This window comes from Anticarsia gemmatalis, chromosome 10, assembly GCF_050436995.1.
Source record: "Anticarsia gemmatalis isolate Benzon Research Colony breed Stoneville strain chromosome 10, ilAntGemm2 primary, whole genome shotgun sequence".
In the NCBI taxonomy this organism is placed as follows: Eukaryota; Metazoa; Arthropoda; class Insecta; order Lepidoptera; family Erebidae; genus Anticarsia; species Anticarsia gemmatalis.
In genome coordinates, this window is record NC_134754.1 from 9270141 (window position 1) to 9295880 (window position 25740).

A 25740-nucleotide genomic window follows, 5' to 3' on the forward strand; every position below is an offset into this window, starting at 1 on the left:
AATCCAGAATCAGGCCTTTTTCCCCAAGGTCTTCTTTTGTCAAGACATTCTATGTAATTGTCCAAAGGCACGAAATTGAGTTTGCAAACCTTTGTGTCTCTGAGAGCATGTTAAGTCGTCGATCATGCACCTGACCTAACATATGTATCATCATCATCATCATCATCTCAGCCGGGAATCGTCCACTGCTGGACAAAGGCAATAACAAATAACATATGTATATTATAATATAATTCAGGAATTTCTATGTAAGCAAGTTGCAGACTATTATTTAATTTAATAAAAATAGCTTTACAGCTATTAAGTGTGAAAATAATGTGTTTCCTGATGCATACACAATGATACAGGCTTGCCCTCTAAAGTTGTTAAAGATTATGATAATATATTATAATCATTATTTAGTTTGATGAACTTATTGATAGCTATCATTTCATCAGTACTTAATATAAATTATGTAACTAAACATTATTTAATTAATTTAGAACCAAGCATTCAAGCTCATAGTTATAAATACAATAGGCATTGAAAATTTCATCAACTTCTTGTCACCAAATATATATTAGAAAGTTTATAATTTTACTCAGGGTTTGGCTACCGTTTCATGAGTTTCTTTATTAGTGACCTTAGAACATACTTAACAGGTGCAACAATTACAGAAGTAATAGGTCGAGAATATTAAAAATACTCATATTCTTTGGGTTTTGGAAAACACAATAAGAAAAGCCATTTTTCAAGATAGGTGTTTATTAAAATACCGCGAATAGTAAGTGCACACTAAAATACTATACACAAATACTAATATTTACATCTGTTGCACGACGATTGACTGCTTCCATCTGCAAGAGAGAAAATAAAATAATAAATCACAGCCTTAAATTTTTCTTGATGTCAGAAACATTCACGTTATTGTTATTATTGTTAGTATTTTACTTTACTATTTAATAAAATACATCCTGTTCAAAAACATTCATGTTATCAAGTTGCATAATCTACTTATGAACACGTTTATCTATGACGCGGACGGAGTGATGAGTTATCTGTGACATGATGCTCATATGAGACTTGGAAGAAGTGACGAAACTGTAGTTAATTAGAAAAGAATGATAATGAAAAATCACACTATTAAGGGTAAATAAACCATCAATGACAATATGATGACTATTTCCATTCTTATATTACTTATTATTATGCTGGACTAACTTAAACAACATGGAATAATATATGTAATTAATTTAATGTTGTTGATGTTCTGATTATATTATAAATAATTGAACCTTTTTGAACAGAAATAGAATTGAAGGTAAAAGCGTATTATTATAACATTTCTGACACCATGAACTGTAATAAATATAGTGTTAGGAATATATATTACGGTTTTAGATAAAATTTTATTAATTTATAAAACGTACATAATATTATAATTATAGTATGTAACATATTTATTATTATTATATTAATTAAGTAAATTATATTGAAGTCATCAGAAGGATCACATCGTCAATAACATGGTTGCAGGGTAGGACACAAGTGACACAATGTTAGTGGGATACTTTGATAATGCAGAGCACACAATAATGCATATAAATAAAAGTACAACCTGTCGGAGCGATAACCTGATGTTCACCGTCGGTGCCGGGAGTGGCTGCCGCTGCGCGAGCGACGGCGGTCGTAGTCCCTAGAGCGCTCATACCTATCGTGTTTGTCGTACTTGTCGTGTTTGTCGTACTTGTCGTGCTTGTCGTACTTGTCGTGGCGCTCGTACTTGTCGTAGTCGCGCGGCGCGTCGCGGCGCTCCCGCTCGTCGCGGCGACGCCCGGAGCGCGACTCGTAGCTCAGCGAGCGGGAGCGCTTCGAGCGCTTCCTGGGACGTTCCTCCTCGGATTCGTCCCTGTATTTATCTCTGTGTCGGTCGTAGTCCCTACTCTTGGACGATTTATGCTTATCGTAGTAATCCTCTTTCCTTTTGGACCTAGATTTTTCGGATCTCTCGTAGTCGTCGTAGTATTTCGACTTGGAGTAGTTTTTATCGTCCGATTTGTGCGACTTATCCTTTTTGTGTTTCGCTTTTTTCGCCTTTTTGCGAGAATCGGTCGAGCTAGAATTTCTACGTTTTCGCTTTTTTGTTTTGTGTTCCGATTTGAGTTCCGGCTCGGTCTCCGTCGACCGCTCGCTAGAACTCGAGGAGGAATCGTCCTCGGAGTCCGTCGAAGACGACGAGCTTCCCTTATTGTTAACTTTAGTCGACTTCGAATGAGGACTCGGGGTACGATTCCTTTTGCTCGATTTCCTATTTTTTTCTTCCGGAATGGACTCTAGTTTTCTGACTCCGTCTATTTTATCGACCGATTTATAACTACTTCTTCTATCTTTGGAGATACGACGTTCCGGTATCTTAGACGGGGTTTCACTATCTACTGGTGGTGGGGTCGTCGAAGATCCTGTAATAAAATAAAATGTAGCTATAAAAATAGACGCAAGAAGCACGCAACCCTTTTTTAACGTGAAATTTATAGGTAATGATACTGACGCGAGTGTCGCGGTCTATCAGGTGTAGCGTGTGTGGGCGTAGCTGATTGTTCGTCGATCGCCTCCCGCGCTTCGGCGCGCCGCACTTCCGCCTCGATCTCCCGCGATGTGCGCTCGAAGTCCTGCCGCTTCCGCTTTATAATCTCCTGTTAATGTTATTATAATTAAGTTAACGTTTACATTCTTTATGTTAAAAAAAAATTGAGAGATTTCCGAAAACCAAGGCGCTGCATTACGTAACAGCAGTCGGAATTACTTAGTATTAAAATTCGAAAATACTCGTGATACGGTCGAGTGAAGGGTACCTTTATAAAAGACAAGGGTAATTAAGTCACCTCGTGACTGTTTTTGCTACAATTTAATTGTTTACATCCACTCAGTACAGCCAGACAAAAACGGTAGCTAATGAGTATTTTTTGATATTGTATTTAATGACTGTTGGAGACAGGAAGACAGAAAAAGGCGTATATTTCTACAGCATTTCTAAGTTTATCGTTTCTGTTAGCATGTGTCACCACACTTCTGGGTCAAGGCTATGACGTTTTTGCCTGAGTAGTGCTATTGCGATCGAATCGCTCCTAGCCCTATCAACAGTAATCCGCCATCGACGTCTACTGCAGTGCAATACGTAAGTTTTCAAAACAAATAAATGGACTAAGTTACTGCAACGGTGTGTGTTATGTACAAACCTGTAGCTGGTGATCAGACAGTTCATTTTGTTCGTCTTCATCGGCGCTATCGTCGCTGCTGCTCTCGTACGCCCCGAGTCCTGCACACACATCATGTTCACAATAATAACTCGGCCCAACAACAGAACACCTCTAATGACGTCATTTTAACACATTCGACCTACAAAACGCACCTCCCATTTAAAATAAAAAAGTAAAGTGCATTATGTTTTAAATACAAATGTGATTTTGTCTTAGTTTAATTTGTTTTCTGTGGGTCTATAATAATTTGTTACTATTATGTTTTGAAGTAGGTATGTTTGAGTATTTTATTGTCTGAATTAGTATTTATAATATGCATTCTCTTCCCGTCTCATATCAGTTCATGCCTACATCAATAAATTACATGTATATCATATAAGAACTAATCACCATAATGACCTTTATACCATTCGCACACACTTACACAGTTACTTAAAAACAAACTGTTTACAAATATAATAACATCTATAATAAATTCTGTACATTTCTTACCAATTATTCCACTAAACACAGTGTATTTAAGCACTGCTGATATTATTTGTATTGCCAATTAGGTCAATACTAAAATACTAATTATGATGCTGGGCTGCTGAAATGAGAAATGTGTATAACATACATGGCGGTTTAATACATTGTTTTTACCTCTGTGACAGTTTTTCTATTATATATCGAGAAAAACCACCATTTATGTTTTATTCGCAAATATCTGGCAGACTGTTGTCTCAGCTGATACAATAACACTTAATGTTAAATGACGTTTCTGCTCGAAACATATCGAAGCATGGACGCGGTAAGGGCAATTACTGTTAGAACAAACAGCGAACAGAAGGACCGAGCAGCGGGCCTGCAGCGAGTGTGCGAGATACTTGTGCGAGCGGAGCATTAGGAACGCAACTCACCGAGCCCACTGGCGATAGCGGCGAGTGCCTTCGACTTGCTCGCCTTCATAGCGTTGAGGCGCGACGCTTTTACCATATAAATAAAACCAATATTAATCACAACACCACATGTATTCAATTGTCAACAGGCAACATCTGAAATAAGACTTAATTAGCGATAAAATAATACACAGTTTGGCACATCACAGTTCTTCGAGTCCACATGAGGTGTCTCATTGCGAGACGGTTATCACAGTGCATACATATCACAGTTACAGTCAATACGCGACAGTTTCTCGAGGTACAAAGTTATGTCTTGACAGAGACCGATCCTTTTTGGTTAAGCTTAGATGAGTGGAAATACCTTGTAGCGCGGTATAACGTGCCAATTCTTCCTGGCTCACCGTATGAATCTCCTGGTCGGTCACCTCGAGAAGTATTTCTGTCAGTGATCGTCGAACTGCAAGCATCTGTTGACATCATATCACGTTAGGGTTGACTCTATTTGTAGTTTGCTCCATAACAGAAAAAATATAGTAGTACTTGATACACCAAAACACTCTCCTAGGCTAACTAGGTCGAAGTAAGATAGAAATAATTATAAAATAATGATAAAAACCTAATATTCAATTTACAGTTTTCGTACAAATATTTGTTGTGTTTTAGTTAATGTTAATCATTCGGCATTAATTACGCCGGTAAGTTTTATTAAGAAGTATTTATGGTTCTCAGGTAACATAATCACTAAGACCTAACCCAGAAATAATAAAAACTAAAAATCTACAAATTCCGGATCCGTTGATAATACTGACTACTTCTTGCATGATCTCCTCTTTACTCCTCTTGATGAGTTGTGTGAGGTCTGGCTTCTCCTCCTTCACATGCACGGGTTCCACGTCAGGCTCCTTCTTCACTGGACTCGACGACGGCGCATCTTCTTTCTCCTCTTCGTTCTGCTCGCCCTCCGAATCTGATTCCTGTAGCCCATACAAAATTATATTACCTTAGAATTCACATGTATGTTTGATTATAGTTCAACAACTCAGTAAAGAGCCGTGTACCTTGTAAAGTTTCGCAACTGACGGGAGTTAAAATATTCAGAATTTAGACCATCTGTGATTCACTGGCGTGTGTAGCTGACGGTAGCCAGTTTAATACAGCTATTATATTTTGGAAATACAAAAAATTATGAATTTTAATCTAAATAAACCATGTATGCTAAGGTTCTTTTTTAGGTTGTTCAGCTATGAGTTATATTGGCAAGTCTGTATCACTCAGTCGCATATCTAGGATGGTATCTATGTATGTAACATATTAATACTTGTAGTATGCATGCATGTTTTACATAAAACCTTAATATTTTTAATTTTTCGAACTCGATGAGGTAGTCACCAAAATCTTGCGATGAAATATCATTCTCTTGCTTCACATAAGTGGTGTAAATAATAGGTACTAACAAATTTGCTCTTAGGTGGAAGCACGGGTTGTCCGCCGGCTTCGGCCTTTATCCTCTCCAATTCTTCTTCTTCTAATCGCTTCTTTTCCTTCTCTGCTTCTTCTCGCGCCTTCTTCTCTTGTTCCCGTTCAATCGCTCTCTGCTTTTCACGCTCCATTTTCTCTAATCCTGAATGCAGAATATACTAATGTCAGTAAATGAATAATAAAAACAGTTCCGAAATTGTTAATTATGACTTTCAATAGTAAATAGTAAGAATGTATAGTTGGGCGACCCTTTTTCTCTATGGGTATAGGTTTAAATTAACAATTTCTGGGTCTGCAAGGTTTTTGCAGACCCAAATTTGAGAATTTCTCCAAGCAGTAGGTTAGGTTAGTACTTAAAATTATCAATAGTGGTCTATATAATTTCTTCATCTTTAAAGCGGATTCATGCTTTCGTATTTAAATCAAACAAAAGGCAGTAGTTGTACGAATTTGTATCCTTCATGTTTTAAAGTCATAAAAAGTGGTCGTAAAAAATAATCAGCAAGCTTTCGTGACGATGTATAATTTACTTCATAGTATGACAACTGGTTATATCAATAAAATATATAATGATGCTCATCATTATCTCTAAAGCCCTAACGAAAGTGAATCTGGGAGCATTATTATGTTACTTTACCCTCTCTAATCCAAGCCGGAAGCTGTCTTCTCTTAGCTGCATCAATGGTGGCACTGGGCATTGTGGACGGCATCACTATGGGCTCAATCACCGGAGGTATCACTGGGGCTTTTTCTCTGAAACATTTTGTAATAGGGACATATTAATAAATTTTGACTCTTCATTTACTGTTATTGCTTAAAAAGAACGTAAATCTTATATGCTGCTAACATTTTCACCTGAAGAGTTTTAATAAATTGCTAGCTTATCAGGTCTGGACTTCAATTCCTAAGATAATGAATTTATATGATAATTGCCAGGTTATGAGGTGACATTTCATGCTGAAGCATAACCGGATTTCTTTCATCTAAAATATTTGTGGTACAAAAGACAACCATAAATATTTAAATCATCATCATTGCACCATATTTTCACATCACTGCAGGTCATTTAAATTTTTATTAAACAGGAATCCAAAGGTTAATTTACCTTTGTCCTCTGGAACTCCTGGGAGGTTTGTGTTCTCTGTTTTTGCTCTTAGACCGGCGATCGCGGCTGGTACTGCTGCCACGGCTGTTGCTCTGCTCTGCTTGCGGCGCCGTCCAGTAGCCATGCTGGAATGTCGGCGCTGGAGCACCCGTGGTGTAGCTACCAAGGAAATAAAAGATAATACAGGCACAGAACGAAAGCATCAATGTCCAGATTTTAACTGGTTTCCATCTATACATATATTCTTTTCAACAATCACTTTTCATAATTATGAATGGTATCAATTCATAAATAAGCAGTATACAGCATTAATAAGTGCATATTGCATAAGGGAGTATAATAAATCAGTTGCCATCCTCAAACACTTTTCACAATCTTCATCTTTTATTATTGTCTTTATGAAAGTATGATAGTCTAGTGTAGTGCACAGGTATTCATAACATTTTCTGACCATCAAGAAATAACAAAAGAAACCTATCAGTTATAATGCTTCATTTATTGTGTGTATGTTTAGTCTACTAGTTCCTTTGTTTCTCTTTACCTTGAACTGACATAAATAAACAGGTGTACTTCAGAATGCAGATGTAGTGTGTGAAACAGTTTTAAAATGATTATGAAATTATATTTTTAGTTCAGATCATTATAAGTTATTCAATCTCAAAAATATTTACTAACCTTGACATTATAAAATTGCCTAGACACATACTGAATAGAACAAATAAACAGTAACTGAAATAACTATTATCTGATTTTTGTCATAAAACATCAGTCTCATTTAATTTTCATTTAGCATTTGGATCTCTAAAGAAAATTATAAACAGAGATTGAAAAGTATCAGGACAAAATAAATATAAAAAGTATGTAACTCAGTAACAAATAAAACCAACAGATTTTGCCTAATATGCAAAGCTGGGTACTAAAATTGATAACAAATTTAAAGTTATGGCTTAAAATAGCTTTAATTTTTTTAGAAATGAAAGTCAATTACGATGTGGATGAAGTTTATCAAATGTAATGGAGAATGCCATTTACATAAACAGAATGCTTTCTAAATTCCATTACCTTAATTAGAAAAAGAATTATTATTATATTTTGCTAAATACCTGATCAAATACTAATGAATTTACAGCAATCTGATTTTTCAATTTCATTGTACTGTATGTAAAGAGTCCATTGTTGTAGACTTATTAGGAGTGGTTCCAAATGCCTTTGTTATGACCGTGCTTTTAAAATAGGAGTGATTTTTCAAGGTTGTTAACTGTGAATATGTACATTTTCACCATTTCTGGACAAATATCAAGATACCTAAGTGATCAGATGGAATTTGACATCTTGTTCCATTCATCTGAATGATGATATGATGATTAAAATAATGATTCCATGAATATCAAAGGTATTTGTTTATGACCTATTCCAATTTTATTCTGACTTGGAGTAGGCAGAATTGGACACATGCCTTATATTCTTGTACTATAGTTCAACCAATCATTCATAATAGATAGAATTAAAAAAAAGAAACAAACAAAATTTCATTGATGACACTCATTCAAGAACTGACTGCCTCCGTGGCGCAGTGGTTTAGGTCGCCACGCCGATACCACTGCAACGGGAGGTCGTGGGTTCGATTCCCACACGGAGCAATTATTTGTGCGATCCACAAATAATTGCTTCGGGTCTGGTTGTGCTTTGTGTCCGTTGTTTGTATGTTTGTAAAAGTCCCCGCGACACAAGAGCAATTCTTAGTGCGGGAGTTGTCTTTTAAAAAAAAAAAAAAAAAAAAAAAAAAAAAAAAAAAAAAAAAATTTGTTATACTGGCCTTTAGTATATTTTCAGTATTTCTGAATAAACCTTTAAAAATGATTATATCTTACCCTGGCATGGGAGAAGCAGAATCAGGAGGTACGTAGCCATCCAGCATGGGAGACAGGCCCATGGCAGGGTCTGGTGCCATCTTGGGGTCGACAGGCCCTGAGCCCGACCATCCCCAACCTTGGAGAATTGAGTCTTTTAGTACCATAGCTTAGATTTAAATGACTAAGAGTAGTGTCTGTCATCTGTATGTTGTGGGATGAACTACTATAGCACTACCAGGAACATAATAATATGAAATAAACCGTAACTACTAGAATAGATTATCAGCTACTCCAGTTACTCAATATTGAGATATTTTTCAATGATCATGTTTTTTTATTATTTAGATAATAGCTCACACTTCTGGATTTAAGTACTTGATGCATTTATAATGAACATTTTAACAAATGTTTTCATGACTTACTAATTCTAAAATCATAACCAACATTAGAAGAAAAGTAGTAGGTAATACACATTGCCAAGTTCTGTAGACAGTGTAATAGCGACTTTTACTTATAATTAATTCTTTGTAAAAGAACTGTTTATTTTAAGTACTTTTAACTCGTATTCGGTAAAATAAACCACTTATCATTGGAGCCAGATGGTTCTTTTCATATTATCAACATACCCCATTGGTTATTCCACCCACCCCACGAATTTGTGGATGCGTTCCATTCAGCACCCGGAGGTATCGGTCCATCTGAGTTAGCATCTGGATTCTCAACTTCCATCGGTGCTTCGCCTTCTTCTTCGGGCTTGGCAGGTGGCCCGGGCGGCGCGGCCACGATGGCCGCAGCCTCCTTCATTGCGATCCATTGTTGGGCTAAAGCTGCCCAGTCTACTTGACTAGAATCAACGTTCTGATAAGCGGTGGGATTCAATGCCCACTGCGTGGGATACGCAGTATTTGCGGCATCCTTACCGGAGTACATGACGGTAAAATTTAATTACACAAAATTTACTAAGACCACTATACTTTTATAACACGTATGTAAAAACATCATACACAGTATTGTTATAATTGTTCATTATAGTATTTTTGCTAAATTCATCGGTAAAATTCATTTCACATTCATCGGTTTTCAGCACACTTAACCATAGACTAAAACTTTTTCTGAAATCCAAACTGTTGTCATAATAATTATAGCTTATGGTATTTATTCTACTGGCAATAAATTATACTGAAATCATTTATTAAAAAGAGCATGCCGTCCCATAATAAATTGATTGGCCATTAATCATAATAAATAATAGCAGTAAACTTTAAATTGAAAATATAAAACCTATTAATGGTGATATATCTTTAGTATTGACATCTAGTGTTGAATAGAAACACTACTACATTTATATAAACGACTAGATGGCGCTAAACGATAGTAGTTAATCTACTCTATACTAGAGGGCGCTAGCTTCTGAAAACTGAAATTGAGTATCTATCTGTCTTGGTAGGTATTTGAGACATGAATTCTTCTCATACGAGCGTGATAGTAAACTATAACTGGTGGGACCTAATCATTTATTTTCGTTTATTTCAGCTTACCGTGAAAAGAGACCTTTTAAAATAATTTTCTTTAATATTGTCTCTGTTAGGCAGTGTGGTTGAGTCAGTTGCGCCTCCCATGCAAGTGGTCGAGGGTTTGTACTCGAGGCATCATACCACTTGTTTCGACGGTAAAGGAAAACATCGAGATGCAGCCTTGCATGCCTGAGAGTTCTTTGAACAGTTCTTGATGGTAAGCTAAGTCCACGCACTAGCGTGGTGGACTCAAGACCTAACTGCTTCCCATTTCGGAAGGAGACTCTTGCCCAGCAGTGGGTCATTAATGAGTTAAATTTGTTTACTTATTTTTTCTCTTTGTTACTTAGGTACTTGAATTTCAATGTACCTACTTAATTTCACACAATTCGATGTAGGTATGTCTTATGGCTTGAAGATATGACAAAATTTCTTTTTAAGTCTTATTATTATAAGTTATGAACTTATGACGATTTTATGAGCGTTTACTTTTGAATTTTGATACAAGTAAAACCTATAGGATATTAATTTATGCAAAGTAAGTAATTTACGAGAAGTCATTTCAAATAGGTAAACTTCAAATGAATTAATATTATTAAATAGTAATTATTTTAAGTACAAACTGAAGTCACGTATAGAACGTATAACAAAATTGAGATCACTTTTGTAACTACAATTTAATTATTTGTGTGCAAGCAATATTTAATATTCAACATTCAGCGAGGGGTTCGTGGGGACTGTAAAGGTAATGAAATAAATATTTAGATGTAGGTATTTAATATTTAATTTAATCATCATTAATATTATACAATAACGAACATCCATCCATTCATCAAGTCACATGTGCACCTCTCGAACCACTTACACAATTTGTCCACAAACTTATCTACATAAAATTAAATTTAGACAACGAACTCCTGCCGGCACTGTCCGTGTGTGGCGTCACGTGTCACGTGTCACGGTGTCACACAACAGCTACTACTGGTTAACTCAATCACTTACATAACGCAAGTCTTTGTATTTCCACTAAATTTAACTTAACGCTAGTAGAGGTTCTTCAGGGTCATGTTTCGGGCTCACGAATTTTGAGTTGGTCTTCTTCCACTGTTCCTTTTTGTTTAACATTTTCTCTTTTGTGGCTTCCAGCTTGGCTTTGACCTTAGACAATTTGGGTGATCTTGTCGTCGTCGTTTTGTCGATACTCTCTAACGTCTCAATAATATTCTTAGGCTTTGATAACACCCTTCTTGATTCTTCGCTAATTTCGTCCATCGTCGAATTCTTGTTCGCGTACACTACGACGTAATGGGAATAGGCAGAGTTGGAAGGAGTGTTAATGTCAGCGAAATCTCTAAAGTTCGCGAACTGATCTTGGTTATAGTTCGGTCTTGGATTCGCTATGTAGCCAAGCTCGTAGGAGGGTCTGCCGTGGCCGTTGTTGTAGTAGGAGTTGAATCCGCCACCAAACTCATCCTCATCATCCTGTGCGAGGAACGTGCCGCCTCTGATGATTCCGAAGTTTCCTGAGCCGAGTAGACCCGGGCTCGCCTCCACGAGTGGTGCTGCAGTTGGCGTACTCTGTTTCGCGAAATTGTCCAAATTTCTGTAGCCTCCGAAGAGGGGATAGTTTAGTAGAGATCTATAAGAGTTTGGTCTTTGGCTGTAAGCTCCCTCTTGATTGTTAAAGCCAAGTCTGAAATTGTTTTGCTGCCGTGGCTCGAAGAGGTTTGCAAATGTGGGGAAGAACGTTTGTGATCCACCAACGAGTTCTATTGAGTGGTCAGTGTGGTCGTCCGTGGCGGCCGCGACCGGCTCCTGGTACTTCTGTGTGATACCAGGCGGCGGCGCCACCGCTTCTGATATGATTTCTGAAGATTCAGCTGTTAGATCCCTCATGTCATCTGAAACAAAGAAAAAAAAACCTTAATTGACTGATGGATACTTTGTTAACTTAAAGTTTTTGCGTTACATGTTACTTTTTTAAATTGTTTAGTTGTTTTCTTACATTCAATAATGTAAATCAAAAGTAGGTGTTGAAAGAATGTAATTGTGACGACCTACGGTTATGTATTCATAACAATAATATTTTGTAAGCGTTAAAAGTAAATTAGCATGTGACGTTTTAAAGTCTCTACCTGTCAATCACTAATATGTTTCCTGCTCGAATAAATTACGTTTAGAGGTATCATAAAAAAAAATTAAATACAAACTCAAGCCACTTTTTAGTTTTCATAGGTTTAAAAGACTATCGAAGACATTTCCGAGTACTAAGAAAATAATAGAATAAGCAATGTAGAAGGTGCTAGATCACGTTGAAGATCCTGAATGCGAAAGACTGATCAAGTAAAGAGGCTAGCAGACCGTGGACACATTCACGAGTGCACCAGAATTATTACAAGCAGGGGGAAATTTCGGGGTGTCGAACGGCGAGCTACACTAACTCCCAAAAATAAAGGATATGTTGACCACGACCACTCTGCCACGAGTGATACGAATAAGAAGAAGAAAATGTAACCCATTGCTATTTCAAATGCTATGTAGACAAAAGGGTTATAAATGCTGACAATGCCAACTGCATTAACTGTCATTGACTATGTATAAGAGAAATTGGCGGTTGCAACAACTGACACAATACAGTATGCAAGTAAAAGTGTTTATTGTTGCAACACATGCTTATAGTCATAGTATTGCATTAGTTTGACTATAAACTGCGACATAACAAAGTTATGTGCATTATGGTAATAGTAGTAATACTGATTTGGTGAAATAGGAAGAGAGTTCCAACTCCCTTTGTTCCTACAAAGGAGTCATACAGTAACGTGGCTAATATGGATTGAATGAGTATTGTCTTTTGAGCGAACTGCTTGCCAAGCGTAGAGCAATAAAGGAAGCTTTTAAGCTCTATGGTAGTGTATAGGACATTGTAAATATATTGTCTAAATTTGGCTAATACCTTGACTGGGGATACATAAATAATAATAAAATGTTCTGAGATTCAATACCGTGAATTATTTGTCAAACTGCCAATAGAATTATAAGCAGACGTGACCTAAGTGCCTACAAGTAAAGCTCGTTGTGATTTACTCTTTGTCGTGATGCAAATCCTGTCGATAATATAATGTGGACATTTTATAGATTATCTTGATAATATGCTAAATACTACTTAGTAGTAGTGATATATTTAACTTAAGCTTCTTGATATAATCTAATCTTGTTTGCGTGTGTGTTAGGCTTACTATACACATATTCGGTTCGGCATTATTCGGCCTAGCCAGGCGGTAAAACCGAATGTATGTAGATGAACCCAATCGGCACAAGCCGGGCAAGTGAGTCGAGTCGGGTTTGATGTTTGATAAATATTGCCGAATGCCAAACCGAATATGTGTGTACCGAGCCTTACGTCAACATGTTATGGATTTTTTTATCTGCTTTTGACTTCCCTTATGGTTTTTTCTGGCCATGCTAGTTTAAACTGATTAACTAGTTATTTAAGTTCCTTATAGTGTTCCTAATTGGGTTCGGTGGACTCATTTTGCATTGAGCTGTTCCGTGATGTTACGTGAAGACGCTTGATTAGCTTCTGATGTGATACTTTATCACCTAAAGAGCTATGCAGGAGTTTACTAAAATATGTTTACTAGTAAGTAAACCGCAGATATAAGAGAAATAAAGATAGAGTCAAAAAGATGGAGCACGAGAGACTTGCGTCCAGGACGACAAATATTGTCGTGCCTAAATTCAGCGACTGTGACTAAATATTTAGTCTTCTTGTAAAATACTCTAATTGTATAGTGTCCTGAATTAATCACCCTATTCAATTTTTACAAATAAGCCCAGCAATAGAGTTACGAGTAAAAAAAGCGAAGAATATTGGATATACAGTGACGGTACATAAAATATACGTATCATAAAGATTATAGTTAGATGCCGTGTAGAACAATATTACGTGTTAGATAATGTGAGACTTTTACTGCAATATTATGCATTTTCAGCGAAGAAAGTATTATGTCTTTATCTGATGTAAAGTGTTCATAATAATAAAGATCGCTTGCAGACATGACAGTGTACGAGACTTGAATGATGGCTTGATTATATACTGATATGCGGATATTAGCACAAATTGGTATGTGCTACACAAAGGTAATTTTTTTTTGCAATTATTCGGTCGGGGAAAGTCTTTTCGCATTATAGTATGTATAATCTTGTAATAAAATCTCTTTGGCTTCAAGAATCACAAATGAGTACACGGTTCATTAGGTTTCTTTCAGTGAGGTTGTGAGGTATCCAAATATCAAGCTTTTTTGTGTAGAGAAAAGATTTTATTACAAGTTCATACATACTATAATGCGAAAAGACTTTTCCCCGACCTAATATAACAAATTGTGAGATGTATTTTTGTTATATCGTTACACTAATATACTCTTGAAATGGTAGAAACTCCAACCTATTAGATTGGCCACATTCTGAGAGATGTGGACAAATGGAAACCATATTTTTTATGTCATGTGTCGCTCAGGAATAGGACTAACGCGACAAGAAGTCTATTGGAATAATGAAAATTATAATATAATTTTGTATTTCAATTAGTATTAGTAAAATCTTTATCTACTTTCTATGTACCATCTGTGTACCATCTGTGTACTGATTAGTAACGCAATGTGTATCGCAATAATCTTCCATTAGTATTCAGTTACGAGTGATTACGTGAATGCACTTGCAGTCTCGTTGATAATGTTGATACAGTGGCTCTCACAGATCAACCACATTAGCTCATACACTGAAGAGAGTGCAGTGTAAGATTTGAGGAAGATGTTGTTTCGAAATGTTAGTAAATATATATAATCCTTGCCTTTATAGAGTCGGATATTAACTATAGTAAACTATCCAGTCCGGCCTTTAGATATTGTACGAGTATTTGTATGTCTCTTGATATATTTTCATTTTAGAAGTAGTAGTAGTAGCTAGTCATTGCAGCTATTTTTCTAAACTAATCTGATATTAATCATAAGATAAGATAAGATAAGATAATATTTTATTTTGCAAATATGGGTACAGAATATGTTACAGGTGTTAGGTACTTAAATATTTAACATTGGTCAGCCATATTTAACCTAGAGGTATGCAAAAATTATACAAACATAAAACATTTACAGAAATCATGATACTGATATGTATTTGATTGTGTAACGATAAAAGAATAGTATTTATTTCACCGATTTACGAAGCACTAGTACTATAGTACTTATTATTCTGTGGCACTAGTTACAAATAATTATAAATTGCAATATGTTTTACATATTCGTTCCTGAACGTAAAAAAAACATTGCTCATAAATTACACGATGTTACAAATACATCATCTACGACGTGTTAATACTACCATTTTCAAAGATATCAGGTAAAGTATAACATATTATCTAATATGTTCAAATATATGGTTTTATTAACCTGCGGCGGTGCCGGTGTGGTCGATACTGAGTGAAAACGTTGCTCTTATGTCACATGCAAGTACTGGCTATGACCGTTTGTGGTTTGCGGTGTTCGCCTCATGTTTCCTACTAAAAAACTATTCCGACTTCAAATCAGAATATTAGAACGTATTGGTTACATTTAACAGTTGGATTACCTACTGTTTATACAAGTCTTCACGCGTTACACCTATTACTAGATTTTATAATGTAGTCGATTTACAGGTACATTAACATTTCGAATTGTTATGTTTTCTCGTCGCATTTTCGATGACGCTATCTTTCTTCACCAACATTTATTTAATATTGGTAGGTATATTAAGGTAACATATTGTCAAATTAAAAATTACTAATGTTAAAGTTTAAATAAACTTACTTTTACTTTGAGACACGAGATATACTTAAACAATTTTATTCCTCTTAATCTTTCATGGCATGTTTGAGTATGGGTAAGTATCTGCTAACAATATCTATTAACTGTTTCAATCATAAAAACAACGATTATTGTCGCAACGGAACTCAAAGTATGTACAAACAAGATATTCGTAAGCTATGTACTCAATTAATCGTTCAGCACAATTATTTTCTTAACTAAAAATCAATTTTCGTCATGGTTGCAGCATAAAATTTTACATATTACGTATTAACAATAATCAAGACGTATGCTAGTGACCCCTAACCTCCGGCCCACTAACATAGAGACGTTCCGAAAATATTGTTTTTTGAGGGAACATTGCTACAAAGATATTTTGTAATCGTGTCAAACGGTTCACGTCATAGAGGAGAAAGTTAGGGTTCAGAGATAAATCACGGGGGTGTTAGCAATACTTTAATAGGGATATGTAAATAATGGATAGTTGTTAAGAAATGTAGTTTTAATTGCCAACGATGTATTGTAAGAGAGATTATGTTGGACTCCGGTTTGCGTATTTTTTTTGTAATTGTCGTTGTTACTTGTAAGTTAATGTTGGAATATGTATAGAATTAATACCTCATGGTGTAACATTGTTAATTGATTGTCATTGAGTCATTACTACATGCGAGTTTTTCAATAAAAATATATTAATTGAAGTATTTTGCTATTATACTAAACTTACTTAACTTGAGTGTCAAATCGAGCTTTTGACACCAAGTGATAAATAAATAAATATCATTGGACAACTCACACACGGTCATATGATTCCAAACAAAGCAGAACTTGTACTATACTTGATACTAAGCGAATATCAATCATCAATCGTTCGTTCTATCAAAAACATCGAATCAACAAAATTTTAAAACTAGCTCGTTTCCTAGACCAGAACTATTATAAGAGAGAGTGGAAACTTGACCAAAAACAATGATTTTGACCGCATTACACAGTAACCTACGCGTGTAATAAGGATCTTGTTATCGTCATCTTTATTGCCGTATGACATAACTGGGTGGTTTTGGACTTGAAATAATATGTTTGTATGATGGACAGTGGATACGTAAGCAGTTCCGAAATGGTGATTATCTACATAATTAATAGTGTCTTATACGCATAAGTTTATTGGATGTATTGTGAAATGGAATTTGTTGACAATAAAATTTATTTAACCAAATTATTTATTGAATTATAATTGGTGTGTTTATATAGACATTATACTATTCTTTAAAGTACCTAAATTGTATTGGAAATTTCATATTTATGTTTCATTTGATACATTGAAGGAATGTTATCAAACGCATGCGTCAATTTAGGTCCGTTCAATTGATGACTACTGATCCTGAAACCCAGGGGCGTAGCTACCGCCGTATCTGCCGTATCAATTATACGGGGCCCCCGGGCCACTGGGGCCCCCAATAGTGTGTAAGGAAAAAGAAATAATAATAATTATTATATTTTTTATTATTATTTAATATAATTTTCTTTTGTGAAAAATCTTTACCCCCAAACAATATAAGGGCCCCCAAACATTTTTTTATACGGGGTCCCGTCAATGCACGCTACGCCACTGCTGAAACCCCTCCTTAAAAATACCCAATGGCCGTGCCGATTGATAGTACTTACTATTCCAATAATAATAAATAATATTAACCTTCGCATTCCATTTTAAACAATTGGACTGTCAATAAAATTGAGAGTGTAGATTTACAATAACAATTAACGTCATTGCAATAATAAATTAAAGTATTAGTTTAATTTAGATTGATAGCCTTTATTGAGCAATCGCTACTGTTATAACGACTTGTGTATTGTGCAAGTTATTTGAATATACATATTTAATTATGCGTAGCTACTCTCTACTAATGATCTTGTGTGCAGAATTATTTACACATAATATATTATAGGAGCAATCCTTGTCTTGTTCCTTTATTGCATTTGTAATTGTTTTTTTTTATTTGTTGCTCATGTATGGATATTAATACATGCATTCATTAAACCACGCCTATTTCCCATAGACGTATGCAGAAGTAAAACAGAGATCAAATATTGCTAAGATCCTATTCCAAATTACAGCTTTCTCAATGCAAATATGACTAATTCTAAGTTTTTCATTCCCAGTTTTCCATGCGAAGATGGTTTCAAAAACGTACTATTTGCTATTCGTATTCTACTAGAAGATTAATATTCATATATTCATGAATCGATGTAATCAAACATTGGGTACAGTGAACTATGGCCTGGTCAGTCGATAGCGGGTCATTCGGCTCATAACTTGACCTTACATGTCCAAATACTGACCGTGGATTAAGCAAATATACTATCTCGCACATCTTCATTAGCTAGTGATAACGGTGATTTTGTTTAAGAACTGTTGAAGAAGACTGGAGGTCATTCATCGCTAAAATAAATGAAGATCGAGATGCCCGACTTAGATTCGACAAACACATTGTTAAGATTAGTTTTACAGCTATTTTTTAATTATAGGTACTAAGACAGCTTTAATTTATGTGATTACTGTTACATTAAAACAGTTATCTGCTACGAAGTTAATTTATAGTGCTAATTTACTAGGTGGCGGCCGTGTTGTGGAATTGGCAAGTAAAAAGGAAAATTTTGTGAAGTTGATGATTCACTTTACCTGAAATCTTTGATCAATTTACTTACGTTTTCACTATTTTTGCTGACAGAATAACCTTAAAATTCACTAATAACAATCAGTACTGAGTTACTAATTGTGTAGTACAATATTCCGATTTGTGTATAACAAGAAATATAGAGTTGAAACGAAATGACTGTTTGCATTCCGAGTATCCGTCTTCATTTTATTTCAAATCAAAAAAGGATACAGGCGACTAGCGTAGCGAATTTAATCAACAACCCAAATTACCTTTGAGTGGTTTTGAGCAATATTTGAATCAAACGTACCATAAATCTGGGCACTATGGAGCAAACATATTTATTCAGGGCAAAATGATTAAATTGCTAACGTTTCGTGGTTTATGGATAAAAGAAGTGCGTAACAACACATTGCTTGCAACATTGCAGTTCTATAAACGCACATTGCCATAGAAGTACCTAATGTATTGGGAAACCGTGGTAATTAACAACATTTGCAATATTTTGCCGTTCTATCCGCATGTGTGTCTAGAAAAATGTAGGATATTAAGATAATTTTAGTAGATTCAGTTTGCGATTTTTATAATAATTAAGTAATAGATGCTATGACTTATACGGAGGATTAAAATTCAAGTTTCTGCTGGACATATTTCAGAAGATTAGAAGATACAATGTTGATAACACCCGTCATTATTACCTAAGTTGAAGCGAACATCGCGTCGTTCATTTCATTAAGCACTTACAGGAATGTATCATACGGGCGTACAAAATTATAGATAAGTAAATTAAGCGAAAGCGTTAAACATTATCGAGCAATAACCAAATGAATTACTGTAATTAGTACTAATTTCCATAACGTGCATTAGAAAACGAAAAGCAGATGGCCGTTGCATTATCGCGGTTTGATTAATCTAGTCAGCAAGTGTACGACCGCATGTAATACGATGAATTCGCAAGATAATAAGTAAAGGAATGAACGGTAATAAGGTAGTTTCATTAATCTGAAACTCCTCATCTTCACCATTATGCAAGAATCTGCGGCATGCAAATAACTATACTAGGTTTGTAATGTAACGAGAATGTCCTTACATTAATATATTTTTACATTTCCGCATTAGTGATTAACATAGCATTACAATAAATTGTATAATATGATCAGCGCATTCCCGTAATGTCGTCGTATTTCTGTAATTCTTGTAACGACTTCCCTTTGCAAATTAAATTACAATATCATATTTTCCTGACAGTGTCTGGTAAACAAATTACTCGTGCGTTGAAATTTCCGTCACCTCTAATGACTGACGGTGATGGATATGCAGTCGTTAACAATTAATCCAGTGATTTTATTCGATACATTTTAGAGCTGTAGCACGATTCTTTACCACTTGCGACAACCGGCTAGTTATCGAGAAAATTTCTAAGAAAATCGAATCAGCGCCTTTAGCGGGCGTCGTAGGAACTATTTTTGCCGAACATTCTAAATGTCAGACTCTAGGTTCTTGATAGTGCCGACTGTTGATAATCGTGCTACTGTGATAGAAAGATTATCCAGTAATTAAAAAACTTTCAGTCAAATCTATGACTGTCGAAGTTTTTGAATTATCTAAACTTGTCTAAACATACGAATAGACAGATGTTCCAAGCATCCACAGTCGGTTGCTACAAGTCACAGCTAAATTAAAATCACGGAAATGCAACTATACTGCCTCAATCAACCTATACAGCCTAATAAACTTTCCCTCGTTACGATCAGTTCCTTACAATTTTCCTAACAATTAACTGCTATGCAGTAAAGATTTACTTAAGTCGATATAATAAGGAGTTGACATGATAACAACTGTGTAAATGTCAATTAAAGAGCGCGAGGTAATCAGCCGTGTTTTGGTGAATGTTGACATTTAGAGCATGATTCACACATTGAGTTGCCAGGACGAAAGTTTTCTTCAGAGTATACACGTGTCTAAAGTTCTTGTGTAAGTCGCCTTGCTCAATACAAACTCATCTGTATCGGGTTTGCAGCAAACAAATGGAGCATGACATCGATCTCGTGTGCGCGTGCGCTTGTTATGTGACAAATAAGTATGTGTCTGTTAATGCGTGAAGTGCGTGTTTACGTAAACCGTGCATGATTGGGATCAAAATCAAGGTTTAAACGAACTTAAAATAAGAGTGTAAACATTTTTTTAAGATCTCATTATACATTTAACTTACTTGTCTCAGTATCTACTAACTTATATAATGATTTATGACTAAGGCTTGCTACACACATATTCGGTTGGGCATTAATCGGACTAGCCGGGCGGTATATGAGTAAATAAACCCGATCGGCATAAACCGAAAAAGTCCAGTCATTATTTAGAGTCCGTTTTGTTGTTCGTTTAATATTGCCGAACCGAACGTGCCAAACCGAATATGTGTGTAGCAAGTCTAAGTGTTCAAATAAGATGACTTGCTTAGTTACTTTGTTCGAATACATCTATTACTTAACAAATTTATTTAAGAAATATGTAGTGTAAAATCGATTTAGAGCGCGGACGTCTAAACAAATTTTCTACCTTACTAGGTGTCAACACGATTTATTCTGTTCCATAGAGGCTCGGAACATAATGACTTTATTTACGTAAACCGTAACTGAAGTGTTGAAATACTGCACTTTGTGGAGGCGTGAGATTTGGACGTGTTGTTACTTGTTCTGTCATGAACACGTGTGCTTTACGAGTTTAGTGTTAGTTTTGACAGATTTCAGAAGGTGTCAGGATCTCGGACTCGTTTTAAATGGGGTTGTGAGTAACTTGTCTTATGTAAGGACTTAAGAAGTTAACGAGTGAAGAAACATGTTGGCTGGTACACAGCATGTTTTGTTAAAAGCAAAAGGTGAAACTGAAGTGCTACCCTGCCCTCCTCGCACTCCTCCCAGGGCGCAGGTGTTTGTCTAATGCATAAGTCACGTAAATAAAATGGCTTGTAACTTCACTTGTGTAAACCTAAGTTACGTGCTATCAATGTTGGACGATAGGGAACAGTGGCTTAGCTGAACATTAGTAGAATTTGACCCTTAACGTAATATTATGAACTCTGAATTGCCTTTAATTTGAGGAGTACTCGATTGTCTAATAGGAAGGTTTTAGGGGTCAGCATTAACACGTTATCCTTCACGCATCTTTCTCACTAAGTTCCTTGCTATTCATATTTAAGTTCAAGTCTTCCTGACAGCTCTTTTGTGATTCACTACAACAAATACAAGTCATTCAGTGTGGGCTCAAAATCATCACGACAGTTCAATGTCGTATTGAAACATAAAGCAACGCGGAACATATATTTATGTACATACGCTGCAAGTTCATGACGCACTGTCTAACGTAACATGAAATAAAAAGCATATATGGAGCATTAATCATAGAACATTTTCCTGCTTTTAATTGTATGGTTTAATTTTGTCATATTATGACGTATTCGGCTTTAAGCTTGTAATAAGCGGGTACAGTCAAGGTAAAAATTGGTACTCGGAAGACAAAGTTGCGAGCATTAATTATGTTCTGTCAAAATGTGGTTCATAAAGTACTCTTTAGTCGGTGTAGCCCGTACAAGGAATGTTTAAAATGGGGAGCTTTGTTGGGTGTTATACGTTATGTTATGAAGATTTTGCTGATATATTAAAGAGGGAAAGCGAGCTGATTATAATGCTATACATGGATAAATAAATCATAAGTGTAATGACCTACCACAATCCGCCTGTTTATAAAACATTCCAGTTACGATAACATCACAACCGTGAAGGTCATACTTCCAAAACTAATTTCACAATTTATAAAGGCCGGTCCTTATCATATACACGATGCGACGGGATACATTCACAAATCAATAATTTTGCGAGATGTTATTCGAATGAAAATTTTAATGGAATGCTCGGTCCGTGTTCTTTTTATCGATTGGTTAAAAGAGAATTCATTTTATTGATGTATTATGTTTTACGACTTCGAGATTTGAGACTCGATAGACCTTTAGAATTGAATATTGTGCTGGATATTTGTACGATATTTATCGATTTTAATTAATTCTATATTTTTTAATTTAGATTTTGTATATATTAGGCAACATTATTTTGTTTAAATATAATTATTTTTAACTTGTAAATATTCTACAGTTAACATGATTAATTAGATCGATATCGCATCTTGAAATAGACAAGTTGTTTAATAAGTTTCGTCTATAAAATCAAATATATCTAAAGCTTTCTTTGACCAAATCTGCTTCCGTTTCTAGGTCATTTTATTTTGCGTTGATGAGTCAGTCATTCGGAGATGATTTGCCGCGTACAAATACAAAGTAAATTACATAACACGGTAACGTAAGCGTAACGTTCACGAGACTACTGTGTCATTACGTGAACTATCTCGAGAGCGTTTTGTGCGCGATTAGGGACGCGTACTCTTGCGTGTGCTAGCGGATATTATTGTTTAACGCATTTTTGAATATTATTATTCTATTTTTAGTCTGTTTTCGTAAACATCTGTTACACAAATAAATCTAAATATATATAACTCAAAGATGGCTGACTGACAGACACAGTGATCTATCAACGCACAGCAATTTCAGCTCATTGTGTCTAGTGTTTTTTTTTAAAGGATTTGATCAATCCTACCGCCAAGGGGATAGAATAGGGGTTGAAATTTGGTGTGAAAATTCTTTCCTAAGTCACAAACTACGCGGACAAAGTTGCAGGCAAAAGCTCGTATAACATAAGATTAATATTGTAACATCTCACAAAAGGTTTAACAAATACTGAGGAAATTATTATTTATTGGTCGGTATTCCAATAACTATTACATAAGTTGTTAAGTTTACAACAACATTATATTTCGTGGTATAACGATTACTTAACCGTGTGATAACTACTAAAGTCAAATATTTAAATTTTTGACAAGCGTATAATCGACTAATCATATCAGTATTCGATGCTCTCGATTTTAATTAATAGAGCTGTCACCGCGCCGTTTAACCTAGTTACATAACTCCTAACAACAAAGCTGAATAACAACGCAAAACCAACATCTTTATTATAATCTGTATCTTCAAAATTACATACAATTACTGTTTATGCATCAACCCACAGACAGAACGGTATACTATCTTAATAATTCGTGAACAGATTTCAAAGCATTTGAAATATAGGCTTTAATATAACAAGTCTAAGTCGGTGCTGATTTATCTGAGTGCAACAACAATGCGGCTAACGATGGTTAATATTGACGGCTGCTGTGTATATTATCCCATCAGTGGTATTAGAGAGGTTCACGCTCAAGGATGCGTGCTACAACTAAATTTATTGTGTCGCACCATTGAACGTGACTGTACCCACCTATTATGTATACGTCGGCACGTTTTATACGACTTCAACAGAAGTGTGAACAAATGGCTTTAATGGTGCTAAGAAAATGTGAATTTTCTTCTTTTGTATTTATTTTATTACCATAACTTAACGTTGTGTTTATTTGTTTGATAATTTAGGATGAGATAAAAAGCAGTTAATGTGGACCTTTGACCAGGACTGAAACATTTACGAGTCAAATGTAATGGAATTAAATTAATTGTGGTAATTAAGGCTGTTAATGGTTTTGCGACATCCTGCGGCTTACGACACCACAGGTCATGGGTATAATTGTCCTCTTTGGACTGAAGGCAACAAGTTCGATTCAGAATTACACTTTTCAATTATCTAAAACTTTTAATAAATTCATTTGCTTATCGCTTCAAACTTTTGAATTGGCGTGATAGTTCCGGTTGTCTATCGAAAATTGTTAAGAGTTTTAAATCTCTTTTGAATTTATTAAAAATAAATACTTATTGTTTAGAATCTTCTATTGAGATAGGAAGCTGAAAGTAGACCAGTCGCAATACCAAAAAGACAGAACAAAATCATCACAAGCGTTGCAATCACGACTCCTTTCGTTTCGTAAGCTTATGAAGATGATACAATGTCCCACTTAAGTACACAAAGCCTCTTCAAGGTAGAAAGTACTGTAAGCTTACTTCCCTATGATGTAATTACGAGTGTACGGGTATAAGTAATTGATCTCATTTGTCAAATCATTAAGTCGTGCGTTTCTAAACGTCGACTAATGAATTTTTGTGCAAGCGCATACGGCATGTGTGAAGACTATCATTGTACTGTTACGTTGATGTAAGACTTAGTAAGACCGATATGAAATGCCTGTTTGTCACTTGTTTGTTGAGAAAGAGTAAAAGAATTGGAACAAGTGCAGTGTCACAACTTTACATCTAGAATTACACTATCACAAACAACTAGCTTTGTTTCGGTATTAAATCGTTATATTTGATGGTATGTAGAAAACTAATGCACAATTTTGATCTGTTTAATGAATAATACCGTGGACATCTATCCAAATAGCAGCGTTCGGATTTATATTTATTGACTTTTGAATTTAATCTTTTCAAAAACTGAATCTACTTAGCATAGATTTACTTTTATATTTCCTGTGACTTTTTAAATTTTGCAATAGACGTCAGAATAAGTGCAATAACCTATCATGATTTAGTAACTTCCGATAAGCTCAGAGATTAATCTGATTTCTACGTTATAACTCGGTTTAGTTTTAAAAAAATACAGTCTCGAACTATTTATTTTTTAAAAAACAATTCTATAAATGCATTAAATCGATGAAGTTTTATGTTATTATACACTTAACTTTGCAGTTTATGTGTAATAAATACACGTATTTAATTTGCACAGAACTAATTATAAAATTACCTTTAGTTCCGTTTTTATATGAAATCCGGTTGCATGCATTATCTAGGTGATTATTTCTAGCCAACAGGTATTGTAAATGTTATAGTTGGTATTTAAATGTCAGTAGAAAGTTAGACCTGCTTTATCTGAGGCGTAAAATGTGTTTACTTTAAGCGTACATACACGGTTAAAAATCAGGGTGTTAGAGTAGATACGTTTTTGGTATTAATTCAAAGTATTTAAATGTCAATATTGATTTTATCAAATGTACAAGTCGAAGTGCCTAATACTACCAATAATATTTGATTTGCACCCCTTTCTCTAGTCCTACATCTACGGGAAAGCTATTTTAGAAGTCTCTTGTTATCATAAGTAAGTCATATAAAGAAGGAGGCACGAAAAAGTTCTCTTCGTATTTTCATTTAGCTT

At 35.2% G+C, this 25740-nt stretch overlaps 2 protein-coding genes across 3 annotated transcripts in view; both read right to left on the minus strand.

The window, feature by feature from the left end:
* Positions 1–726: 726 nt before the first annotated feature.
* LOC142975867 (uncharacterized) lies at positions 727–9662 on the minus strand. 2 transcript variants are annotated; one of them, XM_076118983.1, is made up of 12 exons: positions 9202–9662; positions 8573–8690; positions 6702–6860; positions 6234–6349; positions 5572–5738; positions 4927–5091; positions 4479–4584; positions 4136–4201; positions 3216–3295; positions 2528–2672; positions 1598–2438; positions 727–836 (listed from the first exon to the last, which is right to left on the minus strand). In XM_076118983.1, exons 1-11 carry the CDS (start codon positions 9482–9484, stop codon positions 1621–1623), a joined length of 2223 nt encoding a protein of 740 aa, XP_075975098.1. In that variant the 5' UTR covers positions 9485–9662; the 3' UTR covers positions 727–836; positions 1598–1620. The 2 variants fall into 2 exon arrangements, with proteins under 2 accessions (XP_075975098.1, XP_075975097.1); XM_076118982.1 differs by having other exon boundaries at positions 9181–9662.
* A 1166-nt stretch (positions 9663–10828) lies between these two features.
* The window catches only part of LOC142976064 (uncharacterized), a 64137-nt gene continuing 49225 nt past the window's right edge, over positions 10829–25740 (minus strand). The window contains exon 2 of the mRNA XM_076119272.1: positions 10829–11969. Within this exon, the coding sequence (XP_075975387.1) occupies positions 11101–11969 (869 nt within the window). The 3' untranslated portion in view covers positions 10829–11100. The remainder of the gene's footprint in view (positions 11970–25740) is intronic.

What these genes read in the sequence shown, in the direction of transcription:
- LOC142975867 (XM_076118982.1), bottom strand. Translation starts at nt 9,484, where the DNA reads ATGTACTCCGGTAAGGATGCCGCAAATACTGCGTATCCCACGCAGTGG. An exon ending in TGGGTGGAATAACCAATGGG is followed by an intron (nt 8,691 to 9,180) that starts GTATGTTGATAA and finishes CAATTCTCCAAG; the next exon opens with GTTGGGGATGGTCGGGCTCA. An exon ending in AGGAGATCATGCAAGAAGTA is followed by an intron (nt 4,585 to 4,926) that starts GTCAGTATTATC and finishes TGATGTCAACAG; the next exon opens with ATGCTTGCAGTTCGACGATC.